Genomic DNA, 15549 nt, shown 5'->3' with positions numbered 1-15549 from the left:
ACCCCAGATGCTACTCACCAAGGTAGAATGTAGAACATTGTCTTTATAAACTGTGTTATGGCAATTGAGCTAGATGTTCCCCGAGACCATGGTCCCCACAACCCTCCACCCAGCAATTCAGTCCCTCAGGGAAGTCTAGTCTTTTTTCATGAATTTGAATTCTGTTCTACATTTTTTTCCCACTCTGTCCAGGACTCTCTGTTGTGATCCCTGTCAGAGTGGTCGCTGGTGGTAGCCAGGCACCATCTAGTTCTTCTGGGCTCAGGCTGGTGGAGTCTCTGGTTCATGTGGTCCTTTATTCTTCTACAGTATCTAACCTGCTGTAAATGACACTCAATATATTTTTCATTTTTAGAAATTTCATTCTGGTCTTTTTTCACATTTCTATTTCTCTCCTCACTATGTTTAAGTTTTCTTTTACATCCTTAAACTTATTTATAAGATGTATAATACCTGTTTTAAGGTCTGTCATGGTTTGAATTATTTCCCCCAAAAAATGTGTGTATCAATTTGGCTAGGCCATGATTCCTGGTACTGTGTGATTTTCCTGTATGTTGTAAACCTGCCTCTAAGATGTTAATGAGGGAGGATGGGTAGCAGTTGTGTTCGTAAGGCAGGACCTGATCTACAAGACTGGATTGTGTCCTGAGGCAATCTCTTGAGATATAAAAGACAGAAGTGAGCAGTGAACAGGGGGACCTCATACCATCAAGAAAGCAGTGCCAGGAACGGAGCGCGTCCTTTGGACCGGGGTCCCTTGGCCGAGAAGCTGCTAGTCCGGGGGAACACTGATGAGAAGGCCGAGAAGAAGAGAAAGCCTTCCCCTGGAGCTGACACCCTGAATTTGGACTTTTAGCCTACTTTACTATAAGGAAATAAATTTCTGTTTGTTAAAGCCATCCACTTGTGGTATTTCTGTTGTAGCAGCACTGGATGACTAAAACAAGGTCTTTGTCTCTGAATTCCATCATCGCTGTCATTTCTGAGTCTATTTCTATTGATTGATTTTTTTTTCTCCTGGTTATGTTATTTTTTCCTGCTTCTTTGGGTACCTGGTAATTTTTTTTGTTTTTTCATTGTACTTTAGATGAAGGTTTACAGAACTAGCTTCTCATTAAAAAATTAGTACACATATTGTTTTGTGACATTGGTTGCCAACCCCACGACATGTCAACAGTTTCCCTTCTCGACCTTCGGTTCCCTATTACCAGCTTTCCTGTCCCCTCCTGCCTTCTTGCCTTGCCCTTGGGCTGGTGTGCCCATTTAGTCTTGTTTTGTTTTATGAAACTGTCTAATCTTTGGATGAAGTGTGAACCTCAAGAGTGACTTCATTGCTGAGGTGAAAGGGTGTCCAGGGGCCATAGTTTCTCCAGTCTGTCAGACCAGTAAGTCTGGTCTTTTTTTGTGTGTGTGTGTGAGTTAGTATTTTGCTCTACATTTTTCTCCAGCTCTGTCTGGGACCCACTACTGTGATCCCTGTCAAAGCAGTTGGTGGTGGTAGCCAGGCACTATGTAGTCAGTCTGGTGGGGTGCCTGGTAATTTCTGAATGTTATCAGGCATTGGGCATTTACGTTGTTGAATGCTGGATTTTGTTATGTTCTTGTAAAGAATGTTGGATTTTGTTCTGGCATGCAGTTAAGCTCCTTTTGGATTTGTTTTATCCTTTTAAAAGTTCCCTTTAAGCTTTTTTATGGGGGGTTCATAGCAGCTTTTATTCTGGTAGTTATTTAGCCCCCCAGTAAGATGTGACCATGCTGAGAACTCTACGCAGTCCCCTCTGTATTACAAGGTCTCTCCAATCTGGCTTGCAGGAACACAAACTATTCTTAGCCCTGTGTGAGCTCTAGGCATTGTGCAGCTTCTGCTTTTCAGGTGATTCTTCCCCTGGTCTCAGGGAGTTTTCTCCCTGCCGGCACAAATCTGTACTCAGGCAAAACCCAAGGGGACCCCAATGAAGATCTCCGAAGCTCTGTCTCTCTCCAGCTTCTTCATCTCTGGAACTCTGCCTCATAAATCCTAGCCATGCTGGCCTCCCCAAATTCTTGACGTATGCCTCCTCAATTCAGTGAGACAACTGGGTTCCATTTCTGCTTCCCCTCTCTGCACTGAAGTCTGGAAACTGCCTTGAGGCAATAAACTGGAATAATCATATTCAAACAATCTTGCTTCCTTCTTTCAGGAATCACAGCTTTACACGGCCTGTTTTCCAATGCCTGAAAACCAGTTTCATTCATTTATATAATACATACAGGCAGTCCCTGAATTATGAATGAGTTCCATTCCAAAGTCTGTCTTTAAGTCGAAATTGTACGTAAGTCAGAACAGTTAGGTACAGTTCATATCTAATGTCAGTCAAATGTTCTCAGTATATAGTATATAGTGTACCTTTCTATGCATAAAAAACATTGAAGAAACACTTTCACATACACAAAAATATCTTTAACATAATAATACAGTAAAAATAATAATGTTTTGATGCATGTCGCAAAGTAATGCCCATTTGTTATTATGAGTCATTGTATATATCTTAAATTTTTAATATAAGAGGCTTTACGGGAATTGGTTTGTAATTACGGGTTGTACATAAGTTGGGCGTTTGTAACCCAGGGACTGCCTGTATATTATATTATATGTATGTATACACATATATATATTTTGTGTTTGTTTTCTAGTTTGTTTTCAGCAGGGGGGTAATTCCCTTAGCAGTTAATTCTTCAAGGGCAGAAGAAAAAGTTTCCAAGGCTTCTTTAGAGGTTATGCCTATCTGTAATTCTCATGTCTTCATTCATAGCCCTATTCCCATTCACAACCTAAATTAGTGGGCTGAGGTATCCGAGATATATTAAGTAATCTGAGAGAGAGAGAGACTAGGTACAAGTAATGAGCCTAATGCTGTGATAGAGAATGTGCTGTCTACAAACCTGAATTCTAGCCTCATTTCGGTCACTAACTGACGGTGTGATTTTGGTGATTTAACATCACAATCCCTCAGTTTCCTCACCTGTATAACAGTTTCCTCACCCCATGTAACAACTGTGGAATAAGACTATGGATGCTACTTCCACAAAACACTGTTATTCTTTTCTTCACTTCCTTTTAAATACATTTCCCCTAGCTAACACCTCCTCAGGGCAAAGCTATAGCTGGCCAAATTCCTTAGAATGCTTTCTACCCTAAAAGAACCTAATTGGTACTCAGCTATGAAATTTCTGTCATGCCACAACGTTAGTTATAATAGCATAACCAAAACACAAGGACCTGATTTAATATTAACTGGATTCTGTGCTAAGTTCCAAATAAAAGTTATTTCTCTTCTATATTTTATGCAAGAATGTCAGAGAACCAAAACTCTTTCTTGTTCATCAAGCCTATAAATATTCAAATAAATGCTTATCTTCAATTCCATCTAAAGAATTTATAGAAAATATTTATTATCTTTATCATTGATACCAAGACCATGTATCAACTTCTTTCTGTTAATTTCTAGTCTTATAGCACACCTCAAATATAGCATCTAGCTCGCTAAATTTATCTCCTTATGCAATTAAAGAAGAATCTTTACATCTGACAAAGGCATTTTCTACTTCCACATTGAGCCAAAGGAGCCACGTTATTAGTAAACAATATGTTAGTGGTAGTTTGGTTGACACCTTTACCCAGGTCAGATTCTTCTCCATATACTCACTTGTGGTTTTTCTAGCCCAAGCCTTTAATTTCCCTCTCCCTTTCTCTATCTCTGTCTGTCTCTTTGTGTCTTTGTGCCTCTATCTCTCATGGCTAAGTATTCTTTCTCATACCCAGGGAACTGAAAGAGTACCAAAGAGTAGAGCAGAGTATGATGGATGTCATGGATTGAATTGTGTCCCCCGCAAAATATCTGTCAACTTGGCTGGGTCATGATTCCCAGCATTTGTATGATTGTGTACCATTTTGTAATCTGATGTGATTTCCTTATGTGTTGTAAACTCTATCACTATGATGTAATAAGATGGATTAGTGGCATTTACACTGATGAGGTCTACAAGATTAGACAGTGTCTTAAGCCAATCTCTTTTGAGACATAAAAGAGAGAAGCAAGCAGAGACACATGGGAACCTCACACCACCAAGAAAGCAGTGCTGGGAGCAGAGCGCATCCTTTGGACCTGAGGTTCCTGTGCTGAGATCCTCCCAGACCAAGGGAAGACTGGTGCATTACAAGGACCTTCCTCCAGAGCGGACAGAGAGAGAAAGCCTTCTCCTGGAGCTGATGCCCTGAATTTGGACTCGTAGCCTACTGGACTGTGAGAGCATAAACTTCTCTTTGTTAAAGCTATCCTCATGTGGTATTTCTGTTATAGCAGCACTAGATGACTGAGACAGTGCAAAACTACAATCAGCCATTACCTGATGAGATGCAGCAGGCAGACTCTTTACTAGACCTTCTGTGTCGGAGGAAGACTTCTGTGGAGCCTGCTTAACCAGTGACAAACTCTCTCTGATGTACTGCCATGGATAAGCTGGCAATTCGGGGAACAGATGTAAAAAAAATTAAAATAAATGCAAACAAAAATATAGAAATGCAAGTGATGGCAAGATGAAGCAGTAGATGTATAAAAACAAAAGACAACAAAACAATGGGTATCAAAATGATCACATGCCTTGAAACTATTTTCTGTATCTGACATGGACTCATTCTTCTATATCAATGAACCTATCACTGGAGGAGGCACAGAAACCAATGTGGTACAAAACCACAACTCTTACCAAGTTTACAATAATAATATCCACTGAATGGGATTCTGGTCACAGTATACATTCACCCTTTTGCTGCTTTGTCTTTTCCCCGTGGCATCAGTCCTCCTTTGGGATACAGGTTTAAAGGAGCAAGCTACACCTTCTTAATGGCTTATTGGCAGTTTCCCTTTGTGATCAGCAAAGGCAAACCTCTTCTGAATATATTCCAAAAATTACAGATATAGATCCAGTCTAGTAGTCTCTGCTCATTTCATCCTCTCAGTTCCCTAATTCCCTATATTGTGGGTTCCCACACCATACCACAACCAAACCAAAAAAAATCCAGGAAGTCATGAATGATCAGAACACTAAGGAATGCCACTCACATGGGCTTAACTTTTTCAGGGGCACAGATGTCTTTAACAACAAGCATTACACCTCATCTATAAATAAGTGAAAGTGAATGGCAGGAGGTAACTTATTAGGGGCTCCCTGATGGGATCTTTCAGCAGTAGAGCTTAAGTCTTTTATGATGTTATTTAAAAAAAAAATTCTTAGGAGTTTGGGGAGGATCATATTTAAAGTCTCAGGACATGTTACTAATACTAAAGTACACCATGCATTCTTCAAACTGTGTGTCTCTAAAGTGGGAAGCTGTATGCTAGAGCCAAAATGGTTCATTATTCCAATACAGAGAGGGTTTCAATTATTAATTATACAATTCATATATGAAAAAAGAAAACTAAACACACATACACAAAGGCATTTTACATGAAGAACATATATATACAGATAATCATCAAGCCTCTACATAATCTGACAATCCAATTTCATCAGGATGGTATGCTCAACATCTTTCAGATACAAACATGTAACATATCTTTGTATAAACCATAATAGCTTTTGGTTTAGCTCAGAGCTAGCTGGTTAGTTGTCAACAAAAGAGATGGACTGAATACGTACACATGAATATTAACAGCACCAGGCAATGTGATTAGCTACCATGTGTCTAGTGGGAGTGGAAGAGTAGATCCAGCCTTGTGTCGTCTGTGTCAGCTTTTCTTAAGAAGTGGAAGATAAGCAGCACCTGATCCCAGCACACCAAGGTGGAAAAGGCTGGGAAGGGAAAAAAAAAAAGAAAACAAAAAACAAGGTAACATGAATAGCAGCATTCACATTCACGATGCCATGCAGGATTCTAAGGAACACTTTTCTGCCCCTTTATTAAACCTAAAGCAAGGACTACAGAGACTAGCATGTCACCCCTTTGGATCAGTCTCATGTTGGAAACCAATAATTCAGTTATACATCTAGTCATGAAGCATTCACCATGCAAAGGGGCAGATATAGCCTACAGAATAGAAGCATTCTGAGCAAGTAATATCTGAATTTAAACACTCAAACTCATTAAAACACAGCACTGCTAAAAACTCTAGAGTAGCAAAACCCATAGACAGGTTTTCACAGTCTACCAGCAAGAGTTCAGGGTATGCAGCCCTCCCGGATCACAGCCCGTTCAGAAGTGTTAAGGTTAGATCTGTGCGCCTGTGAAACTGCTTGTGCTGCATCAGCTTGAATCCAGCCTTCACTTTCAGTCTTACCACAGGAGTTCTAAATAGCTTATTACGAGTTTAGCTTTCCAGCTGGAGTGAGGAAAAGATAACATCCTTCAATTAGACACACAGCCTACGCTCACATGTTATTTTCAGACCCTATAGACAAAGAGAAACTTTACTTTTCTTCATTGCTGGTATATTTTTGTGTTCAACTCTTCTTATCACAGTTTGGGCAAATCCAGCCATGCATTCAAGGATGATCAAAGCAATAAAACTGCTTAAGCTTGGGATGAGGGCTAGAGGAGTCTACAAAAGGCAAAACCCTGCATCATCACCTCAGGCAGGGAGTAGTTTATTAACACAGCTTCTTCTTGATTAGAGTTTTATATTCACCAAATTGAAAAGAAGAACCTTATGAGATTATTGCCAAGAAGTTCAAATTAACTCTTAAGTTAGGTAAAGGATGCCTGTGGCTTAATACCACTAACTGCAGAGTGAATGGTACTGAAACAGAGTATAGACTGCTGAGCACTAAACCTAAGAAGGAAACTACATAACAGGGATTAGTGATTCCACTGACTTCTGCTTGCTCATGTCAGAATACCTCTGCAGGAGACTACCCAACTCTGGTATGAGAGCAAACAGTAGTTAATTCTTCACAATTCTTTTTCCATAAAAAATAACAAAGTTTTTATTAACCCTGATTCCTTCCCTCCACCCACCCCTAAAAAGCAGTGTCTCAATTCCACCCAAAGCAATTTACAAATACAATGCAATCCCAATCCAAATACCAACAACGTTCTTTAAAGAGAAGGAAAAACTAATCATTAACTTTATATGAAAAGGGGAGAAGCCCTGGATAAGTAAAGCACTATTGAAGAAGAAGAACAAAGTAAGATAACTTGCACTACTAGGCTTCAGACCCTACTACACAGCTACGGTAGTCAAAACAGCCTGGTACTGGTACAACAACAGACACATTGACCAATGGAACAGAATTGAGAACCCAGATGTAAATCCATCCACTTACATTCACCTGATCTTCAACAAAGGCCCAAAGTCCATCAAATGGGGAAAAGACAGTCTATTTAACAAATGGTGCTGGCAGAACTGGATGTCCATTAGCAAAAAAAAGAAACAGCACCCATACCTCACAGAATACACAAAAACTAATTCAAAATGGATCAAAGACCTAAATATAAAGCCAAAAACTATATAAAGTTCATAAAAGAAAAAATAGGATCAATGCTGGAGGCCCTAATACATAGCATTAACAGGATACAAACCATAACTAACAACACACAAACTCCAGAAGATAAGCTAGATAACTGGGATATTCTAAAAATTAAACACATAGGCTCATCAAAAGACTTCACCAAAAGATAAAAAAATTTTTGGCTTATACAAACCCGACAAAGGTCTAATCTCTAAAATCTATAGAAAAATCCAATACCTCTACAACAAAAAAAATAATCCAATTAAAAAATGGGCAAAGGAAATGAACAGACACTTCACCAAGGAAGACAGTCAAGCGACCAACAGACACATGAGGAAATGCTCATGATCACTAGCCATTAGAGAAATGCAAATCAAAACCACAATGAGATACCATTTCACCCCGGCATTACTGGCACAAATGAAAAAAACAGAAAATAACAAATGTTGGAGAGGCTGTGGGGAGATTGGAACTCTTATGCACTGCTGGTGGGAATGCAAAACGGTACAACCATTTTGGAAAATGATATGGGGCTTCCTTAGAAAACTAGAAATAGAAATACCATATGATTCAGCAATCCCACTCCTAGGAATACACCCTAGAGAAATAAAAGCCATCGCACGAATAGACATATGCACACCCATGTTCACTGCAGCATTGTTCACAATAGCAAAAAGATGGAAACAACCTAGTTGCCCATCAACAGATGAATGGATAAACCAACTATGGTACATACACACAATGGAGTATTATGCAACAATGAAGAACAATGGTGAATCTGTGAAGCATTTCACAACATGGATGAATCTGGAAGGCATTATGCTGAGTAAAATAAGTCACTCACGAAAAGACAAATATTGTATGAGACCATTACTATAAAAATTCATGAATAGGTTTACACACAAAAAGAAACAATCTTTGATGGTTACGAGGGCGGGGAGAGGTGGGGATGGAAAAACACTAAACAGACAATAGATAAGTGGAAAGTTTGGTGAAGGGTAAGACAGTACACAATACTGGGGAAGCCAGCACAACTTGTACAAGGTAAGGTCATGGAAGCTCCATAGACATCCTGAGGGACTGAACTGCTGGGCTGAGGGCTGTGGGGACCATGGTTTTAGGGAATATCTAGCTCAACTGGCGTAACATAGTTTATAAAGAAAATGTTCTTTATAAATCATTCTACTTTGGTGAGTAGCGTCTGAGGTCTTAAAAGCCTGTGAGCGGCCATCTAAGATACTTCACTGGTCTCACCCCTTCAGGAGCAAAGGAGAATGAAGAAAACTAAAGACACAAGGGAAAGATTAGTCCAAAGGACTAATGGACCACATCTACCACGGCCTCCACCAGATTGAGTCTAGTACAAATAGATGGTGCCCGGCTACCACCACTGACTACTCTGACAGGGATCACAAAGGAGTTTCTCAGACAGAGCTGGATAAAAATGTAGAACAAAATTCTAACACACACACATCCATACAGACCAGACTTACTGATCTGACAGACACTGGAAAAACCCCAAGAGTATGGCCCCCGGACACCCTTTTAGCTCAATAATGAAGTCACTCCTGAGGTTCACTCTTCATCCAAAGATTAGACAGGCCCATAAAACAAAACGAGACTAAAGGGGCACACCAGCCCAGGAGGAAGGACTAGAAGGCAAGAGTGGACAGGAAAGCTGGTAATAGGGAACCCAAGGTCAAGAAGGAAAGAGTGTTGACATGTCATCGGGTTGTTAACCAATGTCATAAAACAATATGTGTACTGTTTAATGAGAAGCTAGTTTGTTCCGTAAACCTTCATCTAAAGTACAATTTAAAAAAAAAAAGTGTCTCTTACCCAGTGTAATCCTGTTTAGAGTTCTTCCTTCTATATAGGACAGCAAGAATCATGCTGCTGAGCAGAGTGACACCTAGGACCACAGCAGAAACTACACTCACAACCACCCAAACTGGAAACATAGGCAAACTCTCTAGAAGGAAAAACACAATAGTTTTAAGGCACATTACTACAGAGAGAAGAAATGTGATTTGATTAAATTAATAAGCAAGTGCCTTCCATTAGTAGTTACCACACCCTCTTCTATTATCCAAATTATGAGATCCTGGTATCTAGTTGAAGACATACAAATATTAGCTAATAAAGAATGAACTGCAGAACTAAGAATTTCTACACACACAGTCTCTCTATTATGTACTGAATGCGTCCTCTCCAAAATAGGTACTGAAGTCCTGGCCCCTGTACCTGTGGATGTTATTCTGTTTGTAAATAGATTTTCTTTGTTATGTAAATGTGACCATACCAGAGTAGGGAAGGGGGGACAGACACCAAGGCATGCAAAGGAACTCAAACAAAGGGGGCTACCAACAAAGAAAGACCCTCCCATAGAGCCAATGCCCTAATTTGGACTTCTAGCATCCAAAACATCGAGACAATAAATTCCTGTTCTTTAAAGCCACCCACTTGTGATGTTTTTCTGTTACGGCAGCACTAGGTAACTAAGACACAATGCTTTAAAATAAAAATAATAAAAAATATAAAAACCTAGGGATGTGAATTTACCTCAGTCTATTCTCTAACAAAGCAGACTGTGTCTCAAAAATATGCATTTCCTGCTTATTCTCAAAAAAAGAAATACTATACCACTTTAGGAAATGTCAAAACTTTCTCCTGAAGAATATCAAAACAATATTCAGCTCCTTCTTTCCCACTGCTCACCGCATCCAACTATAATGAATTTGGTCTTCCAATCCACACTGAAAAATTAATACTTCTGAAATCAGATCAATAGGCTCCAGATAGCAAGTATATAAATGGAGCAATTGGCAACTCCAGTTTCAATGAGCAGCAGCTCCCTAACCCCTAGGCATGTTTAGTAGTCACAGGTCCACAGTAACAGGGAGCACAACTGTATGGCAAAAATACTCCCTTTAAACACACCCTGAAACGTAACTCTTGTTCTCCAGCTAAACATGAGATAGAGGGGGCTACATCATGACTGAGAAATACTCAAGGAAGTACCTTTCCCTACAAACATGGAACCTAATGTGTTCTGGCTGGACAACAATGTCAGGGGAGGGGTTTCACATCACAGATATAGTTGCCAATGTATAAACTGCATATTTTCTATGTTGATTGATGTGTCTTTCTTGTCCAGGTCTCCAGCCCATCTGGTTCTGCCCTTAAATGGTAGATAATCCCCGAGGTACTCTCGCCCTTGGGAGTAGTGGAAAAACTGCAATTAGGAAAAAAAAAAAAACAACGCATGAGCCATTTTCAAAGTCAGAGTCATACATTCTATAACAGGTATGCTGTCAAAGGTTCTCTTAAAAAGATACTTCATACGGAAAGAAAGGCAACCTCATATTACAAGTCTCAAGCTATGGAATCTAACCCAGACAGAGGTTTAGAGATCATGTTCAACTCTTGTCAGGTTTTCAGTTAAAGAAAAAGACTCACGTATCATCTCTAATCCACTCAATATCCCATGTAGTTATTACCATTCATATTTTTATAAAAAGAAGTCATTTGCCCAAGGTCACAAGGATAGTTAGGTAGTAGATCCAGAGTCAAAGTCAGGCCCATCTGACTCTTCCAAGATCACGCTCTTCCTACAACGCAATTGAGCCCAGTGAATCCAAGGGAGTCTGTCATAATTCACAGAACTTAACATTCAGATTCACAAAGGTACAAAGGAGCAGCATAAATACACGGAACAGTAAATCTGATGTGTTGCTCCCTCTTATTCATTAGTTTCCTGTGGAAAACTAATAGGTATGTGAAAGGAACAAAGCCTAGACAATGTAAGACGTTCTCGCCTGCCTTTGAAGGTTCAGCCTTTATCCCCTTTCTCTTTTCACTTTTCACTCTCTACTCAGACCTACTTTTAGCAAGGGAACTCATTTTTCAAGGTAAATCTGGTCAAACCCAGCACCCTGGGAGCAAGGTAAGCCCTAAACGGCAGGTATCTATTCTGATACTCAGCTTCAATCCAGCAGCTCAGCTAGAGGCTTGATGTCTTTGTTCTCATTCATGGATGGGGTGATGGGGGTAGACATCAGCATTAGTCAACCACTGAGCTGCACTGGCAATTCAAATAGAACAGTTTCAGAATCTTTTGTGCAGTGTAAAAACTCTTGTGCAACTGGAAAAGCGTGGTCGATGTCACTGAACTATGCACGTAGAAATTTTTGAAATGGTGTATCTTTGGCTGTGTATGTTTTCACCAAAAAAAAAGAAAAAAAAAAAAGGAGAAGGGAGAGGGTTGACATGTTGTGGGGTTGTTAACCAATGTCATGGAATAATATGTGTACTACTGTTTCATGAGAAACTATTTCTTCTGTAAACCTTCACCTGAAGTACAGTTAAAAAAAAAAAAAAAAAAAAACTTGTGCAATCTCATTCATTCCCATGATTTAACAAAAAAACTCTTGTGCAATCTCATTCTTTCCCATGATTTAACAACCGTCTATATTAACTCCCAAACCTGACTCCATCCATAAATGCTCCCCTGACCTCTGGACTCCTCACTCAATTGCCTACAGGTTTTACCACCTGATTGCTCCTGTCCCCAAGCTTATCACTCTCTTTATTCACCTTCTCCTACAACATCATCTTCTACCAGTGTATCTCATCTTGACTGATGGCCACCACTCTAGTCTCCCAATCCAGAAATCTTGAAGTAATCCTTGATTCTTCTAACTTCCTTCCCATCCAGTTAATCCTCCAAACCTGTGAATTCTACCTTGTTAAGTTTCTCTCAGTCCTCTCTTCTCTTTATTCAAGTCCCCCTGACAACACCTGAGTTTATGCTCTGATCATCCTGGACTTACTGCTGGGGCCTCTTAACTGGTCTCCCTGACTCCAGCCTCAACCTCCTCTAATTCATCCTCCACAATGCCTAAATGATCTCTGAAAAACAATGTAATAATAATAACAGTAAATTACCATTTATCAAATATCTATCCTGTGTTTAATATGACCTAAATGCTTGTCAAGAACTATGAAGGGTCTGGGATTTCACATTACTTGCAAGCTAAGTTAGCCCACCACAGGTTCATGGATGTTGACAGAAGACATGAAACTCCTGGGTCGGAAACAAGGGACCTTATTATTTATGACATAGCAATAGCACGAGCATGTTTTTATCAGTGCCCTTGCCCCCCGAGTCCCACACAGATGACATAGAAGGGCTCAGGTGGCTGTTGTGCATGCTGCAGTTTTGTATCACAGCTGAGGAATCCCAAATTAGAGAACCCTAATCTTTTATAATAGGAAAAGAGCTTTTCTGACCTTTGACCCAGATGGAGACATTATCTTTACTATACTGAACAGTAAGCAAACCTGTCTTCTGCTCCAGAGGAAGACACTACATTTTAAGGCTAGTCACTGTACAGAGTCCAACAAAGGCAGCCAGTGGCTCTGCTTGCAAGATGTCCAGAAATATGAGAAGTCCATGCATAACTGCCTCCCAACAACACTCTCTGATGCTCACAACCACCCTGCAAGTGGAGATTCACCTGCCTGATACTTCACCAGTCCAGGCATGCGGTTATTAGAGCCTAGTGGAGAGTAGAGAAGCAGGAAGTCTCAAAAAGGACTAGATGCCAGAAATGAAATAGGAAGAATCAGCAAACTTTCTTATTTTGGGGGTTCAAGGGAGAGGGAATGTTAGGGGATGGGGGAAAGATTTTTAAAAACCCATAAAACTCAAGATTTTAAAATTGGTTCTCAGAGGAACACAACTACCCTGAAAGAACTAGCATGGAAGGGAAACATAGGGGAGAAAAGAGGAGCTCAGTATTAGAAGTATGGATCTGGATTCCATGGACCTGGGCTTGCATACACTTTTCCTGCAAAATTTATAAAAATCAAAAGCATTCTGCTCATCTTATTAAATGTGTACTGACATTTGGGAGTTAAAGGATTTTTTATTGATAACTGAGCATTCTGGAGTTAATTGTAATCAGGCCAGTGTATTAATATAAGTTGACTAGCTAAAAACATTAATTGGAAATACAGCATGTTGTTAAGAATAAGTCTAGAGGTACGTAAACAGCCTGTACCACATCACAAGAATGTTTTAAGCACAAATGGAATAGCTCTTTGATAGAACGTTATTACTTCTGGGTATCTTCTGATGATGCCTTATTTTCTATAGTCTAAATAATGCCCCTCACATCTACTCTTGCAAAAGACCTAAGTAGAAAACTCTCAGCTGAAATAGTCCTTTGGTGTCTGGAGAAAACTGTGTGTGCTGAATTTTGCCTCTACAAGAACATTACTGTGTGTTCTACACTGATGTCTTGTTTCTGTGAAGAAGTGAAATGCTCTGTCTCTTTTCCCCTGACATTTGGGTGGATTCCTGTATGTGGCTCTCACCCACTCCTACACTTTATCTTGCACAAAATGACACCCATTTGGACCCAGTGAAGAAGTAATCTAAATGAAATCCCTCCCTTTACCTCACTCTTCCTTTCTTCCCAGGCACGGCACCTTTTTATAAATCCTGGGGCTCACAAAGTCCATTTAGGAATTTGGAATCAGCTGCATGTTCCAACACAGTGGAACAGTGCTCTTCTTTGGAATCTTATTTCAACAAAAAATCCATAGCTTTCATAATGTCACACGTAAAACTAAAGCTATTTAGTCCAAATGTAAAGATGTCTTTATTTCAAAGGCTACAGTCATGTTAACACATACTTCAAGTTTTCCCAAAGGAGGCCCTCAAAGAACTCCTGCCCTACAGACAATGGACAGGCTATCACCGCTTTTTCAGCAAGGGCATTGAGGGTGAATTCCTAACACAGAGGTTTTAAAAGGACCTTAGCAAAGAAAAAAATAAAAAAGACACTTCTGCTATGAGGCAGAAAATTCCTTTATAGCCACTGCAAAGGAGGGCTTCCTGTAGGAATTTCTAGGCCATGCCTTCTCAATAGGGGGGAGGGGCACAAAATGGACTCTTTGAGGAAGACAATTCTTACTCTTATGTGTAAAGCACAAATATACACGATATTTGTGATGTTAAAATTTCACGGGGTGGGGGTAGTATGGGTGGAGGGCACAGCATTAGGAAAACTGTCTAAAAAGGTTCCTGGGGGGATGACATGGGAAAAAAAAAAGACTGAGAAACACTGCTCCAGGCAATTTCTAAGGCTCATCCCACCCAACCAGTTGCCATCAAGTCAATTCTGACTCATAGTGACCCTATAGCACAGAGTAGAACTGTCCCATAGGGTTTTCATGGAGCGGCTGGTGGATTTGAGCTGCCGATCGTTTGGTTAGCAGCTGAGCTCTTAACCACTGCGCCACTAAAGCTCATAGGCAGTAAGGTTTTATTAACAAAGTTTTCCATCACAGAGACAAATAAAAAATGAAGAGTCTAGAGCAGAATACATAAGGAAAATAATACAGGACTTGGAGTTCAGCAAAGAAGGTCTGAACAGTTCTGGCTTGTGTGGTGTGACCATGGGAAAATAATGACTCTTTGAGCCATTTTTTCAATCCGGAAGTGGGGAAAATACCCCTTCCTTATAGAGTGTGAAGATTAAATGACATAAAGCATGTGAGAATGAAGTGCCCAGCATCCAGGCGGTGATCATCATCATTCAAAAGAAAAGGAACTGGGTATTCTTAGTTAAAGAGAGATGGTCAAGTACTAGCAACCTCAAATGTACAATACTGATAAAAAAAAGTGCCAATACTTAAAGGACATTCAACATAGAGACAGAAAGACAATAAAGTAATAAAAATTGTATATATTAGTCACTCACGAGATTGTACTAAAACTATAATAAACATTTTCTAGCCAGGTGTAACTAGCACCATCTAGTTACTAACCTTCGTTCCAACCTGCTGGCACTGTACTTCTGTTCTGCCATTTGCCTTACTCTGAAGTCATCTGTACAACAGTCTTACTCCTAATTGCTCCAACCAAGAGCAGAGATTGTGTTTTACACATTTTTTTCTTTTTTTTATATTTTATTGTACTTCAGGTGAAGGCTTACAGAACAAATAGTTTCTCATGAAACAGTAGTACACATATTGTTTTATGACATTGGT

General features: G+C 39.8%; 1 protein-coding gene across 1 annotated transcript in view; it reads right to left on the bottom strand.

Moving 5' to 3' along the window:
- Nucleotides 1-10624, bottom strand: part of MPZL1 (myelin protein zero like 1) — a 21680-nt gene extending 11056 nt beyond the window's left edge. The window contains 6 exon segments of the mRNA XM_004391312.2: nt 4387-4475; nt 6271-6287; nt 9328-9456; nt 10510-10568; nt 10570-10594; nt 10596-10624. Of these exon segments, the coding sequence (XP_004391369.1) occupies nt 4387-4475; nt 6271-6287; nt 9328-9456; nt 10510-10568; nt 10570-10594; nt 10596-10609 (333 nt within the window). The 5' untranslated portion in view covers nt 10610-10624.
- Between the last annotated feature and the right edge of the window lie 4925 nt (nt 10625-15549).

Source organism: Trichechus manatus, unplaced genomic scaffold, assembly GCF_000243295.1.
Source record: "Trichechus manatus latirostris isolate Lorelei unplaced genomic scaffold, TriManLat1.0 scaffold00117, whole genome shotgun sequence".
NCBI lineage: Eukaryota > Metazoa > Chordata > Mammalia > Sirenia > Trichechidae > Trichechus > Trichechus manatus.
This window is presented reverse-complemented; position numbering and strand designations above follow the sequence as displayed.